General features: G+C 40.4%; 1 protein-coding gene across 1 annotated transcript in view; it reads left to right on the plus strand.

Moving 5' to 3' along the window:
• Positions 1-18061, plus strand: part of LOC112944777 (clavesin-1-like) — a 64093-nt gene that overhangs the window by 31084 nt on the left and 14948 nt on the right. Inside the window, exons 3-4 of the mRNA XM_026036286.1 lie at positions 13300-13410; positions 14265-14500. Coding sequence (XP_025892071.1) covers positions 13300-13410; positions 14265-14500 — 347 coding nt within the window. The remainder of the gene's footprint in view (positions 1-13299; positions 13411-14264; positions 14501-18061) is intronic.

Raw genomic sequence — 18061 nt, forward strand, 5'->3', positions numbered from 1 at the left:
CCTTGCAAATGCTAATTGTCTTGCCAAAAGATATTTCAATATTTCAATATTTCAATATTTCAATATTTCAGTAGATGTTCCCTTGAATGATTTTTCCCAGACTCTAATTGTGATCTTACCCGTAAGATGAAGATCTGACTCCCAAAATCACAAATCTATTTCTATAATTTTCCATCTAACACTGTTTTATTTTTACCTTCCTTTCTGTAATGTCTGTTTGAAAACACACAGCTAATGTGTTTCATTCCATCTTGAGAGTAGTGCTCAAATTGCTATAATAATCTTTCATAATTAGACTTCTCTGCCTAAGTTAATGGAAAAAAAATCAAGGTGCTTGAGAACTACTCTGTCAGAAAAAAAAGCTACCTTTCCAGTGGTACTTCATGCTTGTAGGTACAGACTCAAGTGCAAATGATTTTCGTTATCTTCMACAGTCTGAAAGAATTTCAGCTCTGGCAAGGCTTTTTTTTTTTTCTTTCACTCTATTTTTTCTTTAGGATATTTCCTTCTTGTTTATTCCTGGGAACATTGGTGGTTCAGTAATTGCTCAGAGCAAAGAATTTGCTGCATTCAGTGATGGATTTCATACTGAGCAAGCTTTTGTAACCTAAGCCCCTTCACAGCTCAACCAGTTCAAATGGCACAGCCCACTTAATGATACAGCCCCTCCTAGAGGGTCCAATGACAGAGTGAATCTAAGATTTGTTTTAACCCAAACTCGAAACAATGTGGTGCTAGAACAGAGAATTAAAGGGAAAGCAAGAAAGAAATTTGCAATATGTTTGGTCTTAAATCTTTGGATAGAATGGCAACAATAGGCAGTGAAATTACTTTTCAGGACAGACTGCCAGTAGAGATGGAGTGTCAAGATATTAGAATATACTAGCATTAAATGTGTTAAATGCTTCATTAATGGCCCTWATCTTCAGTTTCTGTGCAAAGATATGCCATCCCAAAAGCTCTTATACATATATGATAAAATTGTTATCACCAAAAACAACAGGAAAWAAAAAAGTACCCCAGGTCAAGCACCTGCAATGTGTTTTGTGGTACCATTAACTTCTCCATAATGCTGCAGAAAAATGTTGGCTTCAATTATTGTCCCCCTAATGTTTTCCAYTTTGCTGCCTGTGCTCCTACCAGAAATAACACAGTGCTACTGGAAAGCTGTCCAGGGAGCAGTATAAATGAATGCTATTTCCTCAGCTCTGATACCTTGCTGTACCGGTTATCAGTTTCAATAATGGAGAGGTTTTAATTAAGCTGATAGATATAGGTGGAATGGATATTCATTGGGGCATGTGTGAAAAACTGCAGCAGTTAATAGGGAATGCAGCTTTTCTGATGACTCATGTTCTCCCAGCACATTGCTGATAACAAAGAAATTCTTCATCCCTGCAACAAAGGTTCGATGGAGAGAATTAGTGATACAGATTTTGCTCTGGCCTGAACAGATTATCTTCCTTTTTTATTGCTGTCATTTATGTTGCTAATATGGGTTTTGTGGTAAAGCATATCTTAAATAAACATTACCTTCCTGCACATTAGTCTATAATAATTTCTGTGGCATATTTTAAAGATGATAAAAGCTCCAGCTTTAAATGGAAACGTGGCTGCAAACTGAAGCACGGAGTATGCAGAGATCATTCAAAGCTAAGTACAGAACATGACTGGGTAAATTCTGTAGCAAGAACAGGAAAGGGAACTCTGGAGGTCTTCTAGTCCTATTCCTGGCTTAAAGCAAGGCTAATTTTGAAATTTTGTCGCAGTTTTAAATTTAGATTAGGTTGTCCAATAGAAATATGAGTATTTCCAAGATGGAGTTTCCCAGACTCTTTGGGAAACATGTTACAGTGTTTGATGAGATTCAGTGTGGAATTTTTTCCTAAAATGTAGTTCAGTTTTCCAGTGGTGCAGCTCTTGCCCTTTCTATCTGAGAATTTGGAGACCTCCAAAGTCTCCAAAGAAAATATCTCTAATTTCTACATGGAGAATATCAGAGACCATGAATAAAGCCTTGTTAAAGTCAAGGTAAATGCCAGCTAATTATTTGAAAATGCCTCAGTACTCAAGTGTGGGCWGTAACAAAATTCTCAGAGTTAAACATGGAGGATACAGAGTGGCATGTCTTCAGGTGGAAAGACGTATCCATGGGAATCCTTCTTAGAAGACACAGATTGCCCTATATCTACCTAACAAACCTAATGATCTCAAGGATATGCCACAGCATACATCATCATCCAGGTGGAAAAAGCCTAATATTTTAAAGACATCATAAAACAGCGCTTAATATGTGACTTTATTCCTGCATAAAAAGAAGGAGGAGGAAGAGAAAATGTGTGGCTATCGGATCTGAAGTGGATGAGAAACAAGATCGTATTTTCTTCATAGCCATAAGTTTTAGAAAACTCAGAGAAGTATTTTTTTATCCTCATGTGCTTAGAAAAAATTTGTTAAAACATAACAAGGGAGAAATTTTTAACTTGCAAACTGACACTGCACTGCCTAAAAACACAATTAAGGATAGACTCTTGGGACAGGCAGAGCAGAGGCCACTCAGCAAACTTAGTAGTATTAAGAATGCTTTTTTTTCAGGAAATGCAGTGAGAGAAGGTGGTGATATAGAAAAGCCCAAAGTGCTAAAAAATGTACTAAAATTATCCCTCTACCCTGATATAGCCAATATTGACCAATAATAATGAAAGCCTGCGAAACTTGTGCCCTGCTTTCCTGCTACCTGAACAGAGAGCAGAAATTATTTTCCCAGTGCTGTCTTATCAAGTTTTTTTGAAGTCAAGGTTAAGGTTGGACTGGAGCAACCTTAATAACCTGGAATAAGAAATGTGGACAACGACACTGTAGGGAAGGGAAGTTGTTCTGTGGGAATGAGACACTTGTTGCGGAGAGTACAAACAGAGGTTGTCTGCACCAAAAGTACAAGTTTTTTATAATAGTCAGTGCTGCCAAACTGATAAAACTTAGCTTTTTAGCAATTATGTGATGAGCAACATTGGCAGATCGCTAGCACATTTTTAAGTGGTTCATGCAACACAAAAAGACCATTAAAAGGTTCAAAGTCAAGTGCTCAGAAAAAAAAAAAAAAAAAAAAAAGAGAGAGAGAGAGAGAGAGAGAGAAATCCCAGTATCAAAGTACCTTGTACAACTTCACTGGGGCTTTGACTTCATCTATTATAATACCTCTTACCTCTAGGAGCAACCATGATAGGGATAAATTTACCTATCACCCACAGGTCTAGGCTTGGCAGACTGAACTTGGAGAGTCTCTAGGGAGAACGTAGCTAATAAACTTTAATGAGTTTGATTGATCTTGGCTTTTAAGGCAAGAGGCCAGTTGATGAAACATCTAAAGCTCAGAGCTGCTCTGCCTGGATTCTGRCATTCTCACATGCAGGAAATCTCATAATCTGGACAAATTTTCACTCAACAGTAAAAATATGGGCTCTAGAAAAAACTCATGTCATAAACTACTTCCCTTTCTCAAAGACTTTGGACATTAAATCTCAACCACAGAGTAGTCATAGAAATGTTACTGAAGTGCAGAAAATGGTATTTTTCTCCTAACCATTTTGAAGAAACATTAAGTTCTCTTCCTCTGCCACAAAAAAAAAAAAAAAAAAAAAAAAAAAAAAATCTTTGCCCCCACAAAACAATTGACTAGCTTCTTGTTAAAACATTTAAGCCCAAATTGTAAAATTCTTGTGAAATTACAATGAACGGCAAGTGGAGCATCAAACAGTCTTAAATGTTAATGATAATACTACAAAATACTATCATCATGGTGGTAAGACACCAGCGCTCTCTGTACTGCACAGCACAATGTTCCTCAGTGCAAAGTGGCTTTAAAATTTGTTTCTTAAATGCAGAGTGTTTAAAACGTCATGAAGCCTAACATACGCTCTGTCATTGTAAAAACAGCTTTCCTAAATAAAATGTTTTCCACAATGGAAAGCTAGCTATCTTTAGTATTAATTATCTATATTTTTTGTTCTCAAAGCATATTTCAGGGACATTCAATTATAGTCAGGTTTCTTATTACCAGGGCACTGCTGCATTATTAAAAAAAAAAAAAAGAGAGAAAGAGGGCAAGACCACAAAGGGATAGACAGAAAGAGATTATATTTTATTGCTGAGCCAACACATTGGTCTGCTTCTGTCAGTTCAGCTGTGTGACTATCTTGGACTTTGTGAAACACAAATACATGAAACAAATTTCACTTCAGCATGAAGGCATAAGAAAATAAAGCAATCTTAATACCGCATTARAACAAGTATTCAATGATGCAAATAATATCAACCTATCTTTAACTTTTTCCTAGGCTTCCATTGCTCTGAGGAATACGAGCTTGTACATAAAGTGCAATCAAAGGTCCTTGCTGCAGTCAGGTGCTTATCCAGTGCAGTACTAGTTGCCTTTTATTGATTCCCCCCAGAGGCATTGCACAGATATATGGTACTGTGCATTCCTTAAAGAAAAAAAAAAAAGTAGGTCACAGAGTTTTCCTCACCCACCCTGGCATACACACACACACACACACCCCTGTTGAAGGAGAAAGAACTGCAAGATGTCTTCACCAAGGGTGTATTCTTCAGGGACAACAGAGATCACAGAAATTGCTAAAAATGGGTTTGTGCAAGGTTAGTTGGAGGAAAGCTTTCCATTTCAAGATGAGGTTCTAATCTGAAACAAAAAAAAAGGTAAAACTTGAAATTCTTGGTAAAATAAGGTATAAATCTAGCTTCAGTTTGGAAATAGTCTTGAGAAAAGGAGTGCTAGAAGCCTAGAGCATCCCTTCAAGTAGCTGTATAGAGAAATCAACACAAAAAAAAGGGGGGGTTGTATCTTCTTGCTAGGTATAGAGAAATTTACTGGAAAGGAAATATTACATTTCAAAAATGCAAAAAGACCTGCCCTATTTCATCAAAATTTTTATGATCTGTTCTAGTTTATAATCTCTTGACAATAACAGTTTTATAATCCCTTTACACACCTCCCTCTGTATATGAATGCACATACAAAAGCATTAAGAAGATTCTAGGTTTCAGTCAGAYGAAGTTACAGCAGAGTCCTGCTCAACACAAAACAGTTTACCCAGTGCTGTAAATAACAGAATCTTTTCTCCATCACCAAGTTTTGATCACAGCATAAATTTAATACTACTGTTGATCTCTATATAATACCTTGGCACTTTCATAGGCAAAGCAAAAAGTTTTGCTGCAAAGGCAATAGGTCTCCTGAGATGAAAGGCAAGTGCCACAAGACCTTTTTTAATTGCTTTTCTTTGGCTGACTTTAACTAAGCTGTAGGCATTGCTGTAGGCATTGATGTGGGATTTGTCCTTACTACGACATTTTGGCCTTCCTTGCCCACTTTACTTGGATGCAGGGCTTTTATTTTGGCAGAGGAGAGATGAAACAGATAGAACAAGTGGCAATGTATAGGAAATATAGAATGAATGTTTTATGTACATGGTGCAGATTCTCCAGCAATCTGCCTCAGCAGAACAAWACATAGTTAAGAAGATAGACTCCAGAGAGGGTTTTTCTTTCAAAATTCCTGCATCGTCTGTTGAAGAAGAAATGAGCTGCTATAGTTTATCCTTTYTCTTTTTTGCTTTTTGTATGCACTTGACTCTGTCTTTAAACCAGTCTTTTAAATCCAAATGGATTTGCTTCTGTGTCATCTTCTCTGCACTAAATACTCCATACCCTGTACTTCAAACTACAGCATCTCATGAATCTATTACCTTCAGGATGGGTGCACGGCCTTTCTATGGAAATAGAAATAACTAGGGAAGAGAGAAGTTTAATTCAGGTCAGCTGGAGAAAATTGCGTATTCTGACTACAGTTRTTAATAGTACTAATTAATTTTGTTTAGAGCTAACTTTCAAAGATTTCTTCTAATTAAAAATAATCCTTAAGTCATCCTRTTTCCAAAAAGGCATATTAATGCAGAACTTTTATTTCAGGTTGAATTTTTCATTGCCACCTTTTTAATTTTAGTGCTTCCCCCCCCATTTCTAAGGAAATTAGGGTGGTCTTTCTTAAAGAGGTCTTAATGAAGACTTTTACTGTCATCGATGGACACATTCRTTCTTTTTGTGACCATTTTACTTTGGAATATCCTGTAGCAAAATTTGACTAAAATAAAATTAAAAAGAAAAAAAAAAYGTTTCTTTGAGCAACTCATCTCAAGTCAAGAAGGTTTTTCTTCCCAGTGGCTCACACAGGCACAAGCAGCTTGAGTTTTACCCATGACATCAGGGAAAGGATTAGAGAAACACTACTTCTCAAGGAAATTTGCCATTTGTGCGGAGTCTTTGCTGTTGTGATGGTTTCAGATGCAGAGCTGAAGCTGCTCGGTCATAGCCATCCTTTGCCTTGGTAGCTCAGGGCAGGTTGTTAGATATTAGAGCCCACTTGTGGTTGCACATCTCAGCAAGCACACATGCATTCCCTCCGCACGCCTYGAGGACAGGGTTTCATCATGCCCAGTGCATTTTACAGTTTCTAATTAAAATCTAGACTCCTTTTTTGCTTTGACAATTTTCCTACTRCCTCCCCTTCCCCCACAGCAAATTTCAGGCTTTCATGTTCAGGGAGATACAGGAATAGAAGCAACTCAGCTTGCAGTCGCCCTCACTTAAGTCAGCTGGATATGAAAGTGTTTTTGAGTCACAGTTTACTCRAAAAATCAGGACAATGTTGGAGAGGTTTTAGCCCAATTTGATAGAGCTTGCTGCTAAAATCATAGCTTCTTCCTGAAGTGTCTCTAAAAAATAGCCTCCAGGAAATCTGTGTCCCTTTCCACACTGCCTCCTCCTTCTGTGACCCATGCTGCCAATCTTTAACGTGGTGTGTGGCTTCTATTCTTTCTGCTCAGAAAGAAACTCCCTGATGTGGCCTAATCTAGAGCAAGGTGTTATGAGCCTGGCAGCACACATGCCTACTGGTAGCTACTGCACACATGCATGTGCTCCTTACAAATCAGTGCGTCAGAGCAATACCTCCTTATAGCCATTTCTAAATCACCTTCTGAGATCTTCATTTCTCTGTGCACCTCCTGAACCAAGGCCCTGAATGAACCTGCAATTTATTTTGCAGTTCCTTGACTTGTCTTTCTTTGTGAGGAAGCCTCAGTCGCTATGTCATGCATGGGAAGCACTTTGAGATCAACAGAAGCACCTGCCAAGCCTAAAGCAGCACCAGGCTATGGTGGCAACCTAGAGGAGTCACTGCTTTGGGGAAATTTTCTGTTTTTTTTCTGAGCTGGTTCAATGAAGGATTGCTTGTGGAGAAGCAATGAAGAAATCTTCTTTCTGCCCCAAGGTTACAAGTTATTTTGTTAGACCAGATGATATGACAGCATGATTCTATCAGGACAAATCAAAGTTTACTGAACAAATCTGTGTTCTATAACCTGATTTATTGGTGCCATCTGCCAACACCCATAAGCAGATGCTCTGGAGGACCTCATTAATGTGCAATAATGACTGGGAGAAACCCACTGCAAAAGACTGAATTTTAAAAGTTATCAAGTGTAGCAGGAGAGATAATAAACATAATGAAAAATTCTAGGAGAACACTGCATCCCAGTGTTCATTTTTCAGTTCCATTTTCCTGACAGCAGTACTTCAGAGCATACTAATGTACTAGCTACTAATGTAGCTATGCAGTGCAAAAATAAACCAAACGCTAATATTTTTCTGGCTTCCTCCAGTCCTTTGCTACTCTATATATCAAAAAAAGGAGAGCATTTTGGCATGAACAGTTACATTCACAGCTTAGCAAAATTAATGTGTTCTTGCTGATTGCAAGATTTTTTTTATAGTTGTAGTTTGAGCAGACCAGACTGCCATATTGTTAGCACTAATGCCTCTTTTTTTTATCTTTTTTAATGTTATGCCCCTTACTATGGAGCTATTTCCAAGCTCTATGTACTCTGAGGGCATACCAAGGTAGAAGCAGACAAGTTTGCTACTATTGCCGCTGGCAACATTAATTTTGCATCCACGTGTCTTCAGTAACACAGGGGACCAAAATAACAGAAGCAAGAGCAATGTGTCTGGATGGGGATTTGAACGTGCCTCATCCCAGATGAGACGTGGGAGCGGCGGCAGCGCTTGCGGCCAGGGCTCGGGGACTGCTCAGGGCAACGCGGGACCAGTGCAGCCTCCAGCCCTGCGCTCCCACGTCCCGCCGCTGCGTCTTGCTGCCTCCTGGCCTCAGGGTTTTCCGAATTAAACATTCCTCTCTTAGGAGCTGCTTTAAAATTAGAAACTGAAACTGTAGCAGTGAGGGTAACGCGTCACCTCCTCTCTTAATACATACTGTAAGACAACCTCCTCTGCCCAAGCCGAGGATGTTTAAATGCCTTCATTCCAATGTGCCAGGGACAAGATTTTAATAGTCACAACTTATCCAAAATCAGGCAAGGCCATACAGTCTGGGGCAACAACTTTGAAATGCTACTGCAATTTCAGAGGCCAAATTTGAATCCAAAGATGGCGAGTTGGAAGACGCCTGCCCTGATTGTACCAATCCGTTAAAATCATCCACTCCCAGAGATTCTCTGTGGAGAAACTATCACTGAACTATTAATAAAATCTTGCTAAGCTATTAATACTGTCTGTGGGAGCTTTAATCCACCACAGGGACTGATTATGTAAGCTCAGAGGCACAAAGATGTTGTTTTTATCCTCAGTTTAAATGATCTTTCAGTTTAAACAGTGTTTATGATTGAAATCTCCCAGAATCTGAGGGAAATCATTTTCATTCAAAGGGAATTATACTTTAATTTGTATTAAACCAGGCAGTATGGTCCAGATTAAAGTGAATTTGGATGGCAAGATGCATATTTGCTTTCCTAGTGGCAAAGAGTAGAACTTGTTAAAGCATTTTAGAGATGTTTGTGTCCAAAATCTAGATGTCCTAACCTAGAAATATGCTCTAACTTGGTTTTTGAGCTCAGATCATTTCTCTGTTGAGCCAGTTCACACAATTTGAAAATTAGTCCTGGGTCTCAAGCTAGACTTATTTCTATTTTTTATATTCCAAGGACTGTTTTGCTTTTCTGCTGCACTTTGCTGTGAGGAGCTGTACGTACATCTTGAGTGCTTGAAATTCATTTTCATTTTTAGCTTTCAGAATGAAGGAGTTCAAAAAACAGTTAAAGGTTTCTGATGCATACTCATACCAAAAGAAATAGATGTCGAGAAGGCAAAATGAAGCAGAAATAGTGAAAATTCTCTCTTATTCACCTCATAGCTTTTCCTCCCAAGCTATTTAACAGAACATTATGTACAGGAGATTTTTGAGTTCCARACTCAATTCAGTTCAGAGAGTTCATTGACCTGGAGGTTTGAGAGGAGAAGGGATCAATGATCTCCATAATATCTTCCTCTGATCTGCAAGCTTCAAGAAAATTCAGCACTCTGAAATGACAGATAWAGTGAGGCAGCTTCACTGTGGCACTCAGAGTGTTAATTCCTGTTTCTTCTTTTGGGGATGCTGTGGAGTGGAATCAATGAGAAGAGTGGAAGAAACATATACAAAGTCAAAAAGACAAATCAGGCAAAAGGCATCTCTAGCACTATAGCTATATTATCTCTAGCAACAGTTTCAGTCAAATAAATCATAACAACAAAAATCCTATGTCTTGACAATTGGTGTCTTTCTAGGCAACACCATTTAGGAAAGGTACAACTTCACCATAGGTAGGCGTTTCCTTTATTTTAGTTCATCTCGGGTCCCAGTGAAGAAGACCTGGTCCCATTCTGGGGTGAACTGACAGCCCAAGGTTATATCACACTTCCTTTTGCTATTTCTCTTCAGTGTCACATTAGCTAAGTTAGCACTCGTTTGGAAGTATTACACATACTGCAGTCACATCTCTGAGTGGCATGCAAATATGTCCAGCCTGATTTTCTGATGACAATAATACCCACAAATAATTAGACCAATCCCCAGCTGCCATAGTTCCTTCACTAGTTCATTTATGCCTTTAGAATGAAATGTAAATATATTTGCCTGATTGGGTAGAGTTTTAGCAAGTAATCMGGTTAAGGAAAAGGCTCCATGATCCCAGGGTCCTTTCCACAGTGGGCTCCAAAAAGTGTACCTCATTATAAAATACACCTTTCCAAGGAATCGCAAGACAYGAGAAACCAAAAGAGAATTCCTAAAAGCAAGAGCTCTCCAGCAGAAAATCAATTTCAGTTTCTCTCACCTTGCCTCAGGGAAAGCAGCAGAGACACTAAGTGGGGTGTGGGAAAGGTCTTATACATCTTACTGGAGCTGTGCAAGACATACCTCCAGTTGGGAGCAATCCTTGTCAAGGCAACTCTAATTAGGGACTTCTGCAAAATGGGTATGTTGGGGTTCCAAACAGTGTCCTGATGATTCCCATATCAAATTTATGTAGTTCAAAAAAAAAAAAAAAAAAGAAAAAAAAAGAAATACTTTTGTCCTTGCTCTAATTGACAGCCTTACAAATGCAGGTGGACTGAGGAATGAAAGTCAAACTCGGTTTACTGTGCTTAGTAGGGCATGGAATAAAACATAACAGAAAGCTACATACACAAAAATGTCTTTTTTTTTTCTTATTTTTCCTCATCTTCACACTGCTTTCTCAAGGTTCTTTGTGCATTTTAGGTGTATCTTCAGGATGAAAATAAAGAAGTTCCTTTTAACTAAAACTAAGCCGCAAGTAACTTTCCTTTAACATTTTACCCATTGAAATACCAGACTGAATCTAGCTTATGGACTCAACAATCTATGTTGCATAGACAATAAATTTCATTTTCTGTGAAAAAAAATTAATTACTTTTCCTTAATTTGCCAATTAAGCTGCCAGTTTAAACCTCTGACAGGTTCCTATGATGGTCATCATTCAGTCCATTCTGAGTGAGGTGGTATCATTAGGGCTGACAAACATTACAAGTCAAACAGTTTCACGTTGGAAGTGAAATCTGACTGATGTTTCCCTTTGAAGACTGTGATTAATATCTCTATTTTTCAGTGAGAAGGCTAAACAACTCTTCTTTTCTAGATCTGTGCAAATCTTCATATCTTCAAGTTATTTCTGTGCCTCCCATTTCTTATGTCTTGACTTTTCCTTGCTTCACATAGAGACTGTATCTTCTACACTGACCTATACTGTCATACTGCAAAAAAGGAAACAAAATGCAAAAGGTTGCAGAACTTCAACCCTAGGCCTACAGCCTCTGGGTTGTACCTGCTTGTACAAATACGGAGAATATTGTGGATGAAAATTTCTGGAATCTCTTAGTTGTTTTTTTCCTCTTATTTGTTTTTTGACCTTCTGTTTTTTCTTGTTTCTATTTTTTTTTTTTTTTTTTTTGTGATATTCCATGAAAGGCTTCAAATCTTTAAACTTTCATTCCTCTGTAGCAGAAAAGCAGCTAGCTCAGGTCTGATCTAAAACCCAATTTTAGGTCATCATAGGGTAGAAAGACACTTTGGGCTTTGCCTCAGATTTTTGATGGTCAATGATTTTTTTAGGTGAACTTGGGATAAAGGACAGATTCGCAGCTGATGCTTTTCATAACAGTTCTGTTGAAGTCAGAGTAATTTATATCAGCCAAAGCCATGTCCATAAATTCTGACTAATATCCCAGTAAGAAAGGAAATCATCATTTTTCCTTAAAGTAAATAAGCATAAACACATCTTAACAGAGCATTTGTCTTCCTTAAAAGGCCCAGCTTATAGATACTGGGAATATAAATAATATAACCACATGTTATATTATTGAGCCTGCTGTCCCCTGTATACTGGTTTGGCTGCGACAGTTTTGCAGCAGAGAATCCAAGACCAGTATTTGTAACGACTTCAGTTAAATTGGCATGTTGCAGATACAAGTGCCTTACACCACTCTGTTGCTAATGTCAAAGGCATCGTTTAATGCCTGTGGCCCCTCACAAACACTGAGTGTATTTGAGATGACCACAGAGGTAACCCATGGCCTGTACATAGAGGAGTGTAAAGGGTCCTGCTAATCCGCCTGGGGTGAGGATGGTTGTCAGAGGTGGTGAGCACAGATATGGTGCTAAATCTGGGGAATAATTTGACCTTGAAGCTGTACAGAAGCTATACCAGTAAGGTGCATAAGGGGATTTTCCTTATCACCTCATAAAGCCGTGCTCAATCTCTGATTCTTCAGAGAAAGGCAAAAGAAAGCCTCATAATACCCTACACTAATTTTGTGGGGGGRATGAATGTTGCCTGACTCCCGAAGCCAAAGCCCTGAAGGAAGAGATCTGATTATACTCTTTCTTTAAATGGTGAGTGACAAGGTTTATGAGCACTTGGAGGCAAACACAGGCTCTGTCAGGATCACCCTTCACTGGGGAGAGGCAATTCTCCTCTCTCTGGATGTGTAGTTGCACGGAGCAACAGTGGCTGTCCCACTCTTTATGCAAGTGGGAAGATGCTAGGCTCATCCCTGGCTGACTGACATTTATAGATGAGAGCGTAGGTACAAAATGCCCATCACAATATACAGTAACCTTTAAAACGTGCCAGCAACCTCCTCCTTTATTAACTGTGCCACGCTGCCTGAGCGGAGCAGGATGCTTTTGCAAACACCTCCCCGGGACGATGCTACCTGCATGTTAATGCAGGGAATGTTTGTACAAAACCTCTAGCAAGCACTGCCAGTTTCCATGGCGCCGTCATGGTGCTCTCTTGCAACACCTTCACTTATCGGCATTTCCCACCCATCCTCCTCCCCATCATATGCTGCTCACTCACCCTGAAAGGTCACCCATTGTAATGATGATTTTAGCAGGAGGGAGGCAGGGAGGCAGAAGGGTGAAAAGGTGAGCAGTGTGTAGCAACGTGCGTGGGAACGGGGACTCTCGTTATGCAACACAATGAGAAATTAGAAAGCTTCCCCTCAAGGGAGCTGTGTTCATCAGCCCCATCTCACTTCCCATCTCAGCAAAGTCGGATGCCCTGATGGAGTTAAAAAGTGTTCAGGCAGAGTGTCTGGAGAGTCTACTTTAAATCATCAGCAATTGATGTGCTGGTGCATGGAGGGGAGAAGGGACTGTGCCTGCTAACAGGAAAAAAACCCATGCAGGCATTTCTTGGCTTCTTCCTCTTTCTGTCTCTCTCCTGCCCCCTCCTCGCCAAGCCCAGGGTTCGTTAGCTGTTGCAGATGGCAAGAGGCAGACTTCTTCCTCTGACTTTTATCCTAGTGACTGGCTGACTAATGTACTGCATCTATTAACCGGCTTCCATTTTTTTCTTCCTGTAGGACAGCTTTCCTGCCCGTTTTGGAGGAGTCCATTTTGTCAACCAGCCCTGGTACATCCATGCCTTGTACACGCTAATCAAACCTTTCCTCAAAGACAAGACAAGAAAAAGGGTAAATAGAGGGGCGGGCTGGGCATGAGGAGTGGGATGCTCCAATCTGGAATGATTGAACATTGCTGTTTTCTTGGCTTCCTTCTTTTTCTCTCTTTTTTTTTTTTTTTAATTTATATTTTCTTTTTTCAAGTGGCTTCTAAGAATTGCAGCTTTTCTCACACTGCAGAAGTAGGCCTTCTGCACCTGAAAGCATGAGACTAGTCCTGCAGTCTCCTTATCTCTCAAATCTATAAAGCAGGCACTAGACTATCAGAAGACTCAGAACCAGCACTGGGGTATGTTTGATGCAAAACATACAGGCCAAAGACGGTACCAGGCTGAGAGGGATTTGAGAGATGGATGATARCCAAAGTAGTGAGAAGCAGCTCAGCAGAATGGCAGACCATGGTGAAATGCCAGTCCCTGGCTGCTGACATGGGCTACATGCTCAGAAGCTGAGGATATATTCTTCAYATTTTCTTTCCATAGCCTCTACTACCTCCCTTTCCTTCTCACCACTCTTTGTACATGTATCTATCCTCTTAAAGCAGTGATAATCAGTTATTATCCCTGACTTCCATATTCCCTGATCTGGTACTTAAGAAAATAAGAGTGTCATGCACCAAAAGTAATCGAATCAGGATTTTAAGAAGCGTTTAGAGTGCCAGTCTAATTCCTCACCTATCCATACCAAAGCTAATTCTTTTCCCCTGTCCTGCCAGAACACATGCTGAGGGCTTTTGAAATTCCCACCTGAAAATATAGTCTTGACTAATGACACTGCACACATCATTAGTGTCATTATTATTGTGCTCTCTGAAGTAAGGAGCTGATGATAACTTTGAACTCTCTTTTTATTGTTTTTCTTTAAAGATCTTCCTCCATGGTAACAATCTGAACAGCCTTCACCAGCTAATACACCCTGAATGCCTGCCCTCTGAGTTTGGGGGGACCCTTCCTCCTTACGACATGGGCACATGGGCTCGAACATTGCTTGGGCCCGACTACAGCGACGAGAATGAGTACACCCACACTTCCTACAATGCAATGCACGTGAAGCATGCATCCTCCAACCTAGAGCGCGAGGCCTCCCCCAAGCCCATGAAAAGGTGAGGTCTGCTTTTGAAATCACCTCTGGCTTGGCTTTACTAGCAGATTTGGCCKAAGTCTGGTGGGAAGGGCTCATCTGGAAGAGGCAGCAGTTAATTTGGCTATTGCAGCTACTAAGGAGTGCTCCAGCCCAAGCTGCCATCGTGATGCAGCGGGAAAATGGAAGGCCTCTCCGAGGAGCCCTAATTACTTGTCTGATTGCTGATGGCTGTGAACACAAACAAGGGAAATTAATGAGCCCCTGTGCAGAGTGTTACATAGCGTATATGGCAGCAAAAGGCTTTTCTGCACAACACAGCATGGCTGCGGCACCACTTCAGCCCTGCTTTCCATTAGCCGCTCTTGCTTTGGAGCCTGATGAGTCTGGTTGCTTGTGATAATGGCTTTGCCTCCCTGTGCACGCTGCGCGCGTACAGCGAGCTCCACTGCCCTCTAAAGGAGAGAGGGGCTGCTCTCCTCCTGGCACTTCTGTGGACACTGCCCGCCACGAGCAAAGCTGCACTTGCAGCAAGAGCTCTGACATAGCTCTGTGCATTCTGCACCCAGTGCTTACAGCTGTAGCTCTTGGAATAGGAGTGCAGAGAGGATGGGATCCCTCAGGTTTTTGGGGCACAGCAGAAAGCCCTGGAGGGCCGGAGCTGCGCGGGCTGCCCCACACAAGCAGAGGACTCACTCAAGCCACTGCGCCCAAGCACTTCTGGTGCCGCGCGCAGGTTGCCTCAGCGCGCCGGAGCAGCGCAGCATGGGGGCACGAGGCGTCACTCGCTGTGACAGGGYGCCGCCGTCACTTGTGTCACGGCCAAATCCAGCCTGACAAGAGAGATGAGCCATAATGTCATGCAATTAATTTTAAGAGGCTTTCATCTTTCTAGCTCCCTAGCTCCCATGTGACGGCTCTCGCACAGGTTAGCAGCATGGCATGCACAAAGCACACGTCTCACAGTAGGCACTAGGGCCACGGCACGGTGGGTGCATGATCCTACCAGCACTGTGGCCTCAGCATGAAGAGCAGTGGCCATCTGCACACTCAGCAGTGCTCACTGGTGCCTCCCAGCCAATTGGCTTTAAAATATTCTTTTTTTTTTTTTTTAAATCATATTAACAATGAGGCAATTGATTTTAACTGAGTGTAGCCTAAGTATTTCTTTATTGTGAAGATACAGAGAGTGCAAAATATATATAGCTTCATAGAGAGAAATCTGCATTTTTTTTTTAAGTAAGTTCTGAGGCGCTATGAAATGTTCACATGTTGGTGGTAAATCCTTGCTGAGGATGAGATCTTTGCTACAAAGAAGTGAGGTCTTATTGTGCCTTCAGGGGAGAACCTCAGTCTGAAAATGAGCTCAGTGCCAGAAAACCCTGCCTGGAGGCAAAGCCTTCTTTTGTAATCTGTTTGCTAATATGAAAGTGCATTAATGCCAATATGGCAAGTGGATGAATCTAATTTGTCATGTTGCCTCTGGGTAAACCACATCTAACTTTTAGCCTAATTTTGTTACTCAGCAGCTAAGTGAACCATCTGATCTTGTACCCTGTGGTCATTTCTAGCTGTTAGAGGTGAGAAGTTCACTGGTTCTACAGATTTTCACCTATGAGTATCTCCTTTAATTCTTCCTCCTCTAAAACTACTTTTTGACCTATCTTAAGATAAATGACTAGACTTAGGTATCATAATCACATGCTTTGTATAAGTCTAAGGCCTATTAAAAGGTCTACAGACTTTTACCAGTATTAGCTTTCTTAACACAAACTTTTTACCAGTTCTTTGGATTTATATAATATTTAGCACAGTGAAGGTCTCAGGCCATGGATGGGGTTCACTCTTGGTGAGTTCTTGCTAGGCATAAGGGATCTCCTAGCACTAGTCTTCATCTTAAATATAATTTGTTTTTAATAGTCCTAGTAGTTTTGGCTTTATTGAAGCAGCTTTGCCCTTCCATTTAAAATCTTTCCCCTCCTMTTCCACACACATCTTAAAATTTGTAAGCAAACATGAAACATTCCTATGCAGAGATGTTGTTTTTAAGCAGAAATGTGGCAGAAATGTTAAGCAGAAATGTAACAGAAATGTTAAGCATAAACATGTTTTTCCTCAGCCTGTATATTCCTCTGAAAGGGAAAAGTGATGAAGACTGAGACTTCTAGGGTGCATGTGTCTGAAGGATGCAAAGCCTGGATGAACAATTACAGTTTTTTTCCTGCTGAACTTCCTCTCACCGCAGAGGTTTCCTCTGTGTAACCTCTCCAAAGAGTTGGGTAATAGCTGCACGAGAGGGCAGTGTTTCTCCAAGGTGGATTTACCCAGGGGCTTTATTCCAAAAAAACTATAAAGCTTTAATCCAGCTTTATTCTGTGGGAGTCAGTCCAGGGTTGTTTCCTTAGTGTTGGAGTCTCTTCGAGAAGAGCCTGCAGTTTTCCTCTGTGAACACAGAGAAATCAGTCTATGAAATCTAGTTCAAATCACAGCAGATTTGAAACAGAGAGTGGTTAACTGTGGTACCTGGTGACATATATATATTTGTTATCAAATATATATATATACTTATATATATACGTGCAAAGTTAGGAAAGGAGACTATGGAGCAAACCCTATACCCAGAGAGAGGCTCACCCTGAACGCGAGTTACCTATTCCAAATGTGGTATCAAATTTAAGCCATTTCCTTCCTGTGGCAATTTTAGCATTGGAAGTATTGAGGAATTAATATAGGATTTGGAAGAAAAATAAAAAAACAGGAAATGGGATCAGAGAACAACAGACTGAAATAATTTTGTAGCCACTTAATTGTTGTTCTAAAGTGAATGTAATGTTCATAATGTAAAAATAAGGGGCAGGGCATTTTCTAGACATGAACCTCAGGTTATCACCTGAAATCTGCCTATCAAAATGCAGAGAAAATACTGCACCAAGATGGCAGGCAATGGAAGGGAAAAACGTACTTGTGCTTCAACATCAGGACTGAAAGGAGTGTTTTGGCTCCCATAACTAGGGAAGAGGAGTAYAAACCAAAATAAATTCAGGTGACAGCTGTAAGCAGGGTCAGGAGAATAGAGAGCATACATTTACAGCAAGAAACTGCACAAGAGAAGGATTTATTAAGCCTCATAGAGGAAAGACTGAAACAAGTGTGATTGCTCTTTGTAAATACAGGAGGGAAATAAAACCCAGGGTGAGAGAAGAGCTATGTAAACAAATGGACAACACAGGCATGAGAACAAATGGGTGTAAGCTCACCAAAGTACACTTAGCTGGAAATTAGCAGARTTTTGGTAGCAATCAGGGGAGTGGGCTATTGAATCAGCTTTTCAATATGACAAACTAACTGAAATGTGAGTTAAAGTTTTAAAATTAGGTGGTTACCAGAGGTCACAGGAGGCTAGACTTGGCCCTCAAAGTTCTAGTTTCTGCAACTCTTAACAGCAATGGCAGTAAAATGCTGTTTTCTTCCCAAACTCAAGAAAGGGTGTTTTTTYCCTCCGTGACTGGAAATTGCACAAAATTTGTTCTTGAGCAAGACTCTTTGTTTATTTTGGAGAGCAGAGTTTTTGTCAAGAGGGGAA

The sequence above is a fragment of the Nothoprocta perdicaria genome, unplaced genomic scaffold, assembly GCF_003342845.1.
Source record: "Nothoprocta perdicaria isolate Ctin4 unplaced genomic scaffold, notPer1 scaffold_175, whole genome shotgun sequence".
Taxonomy (NCBI): domain Eukaryota; kingdom Metazoa; phylum Chordata; class Aves; order Tinamiformes; family Tinamidae; genus Nothoprocta; species Nothoprocta perdicaria.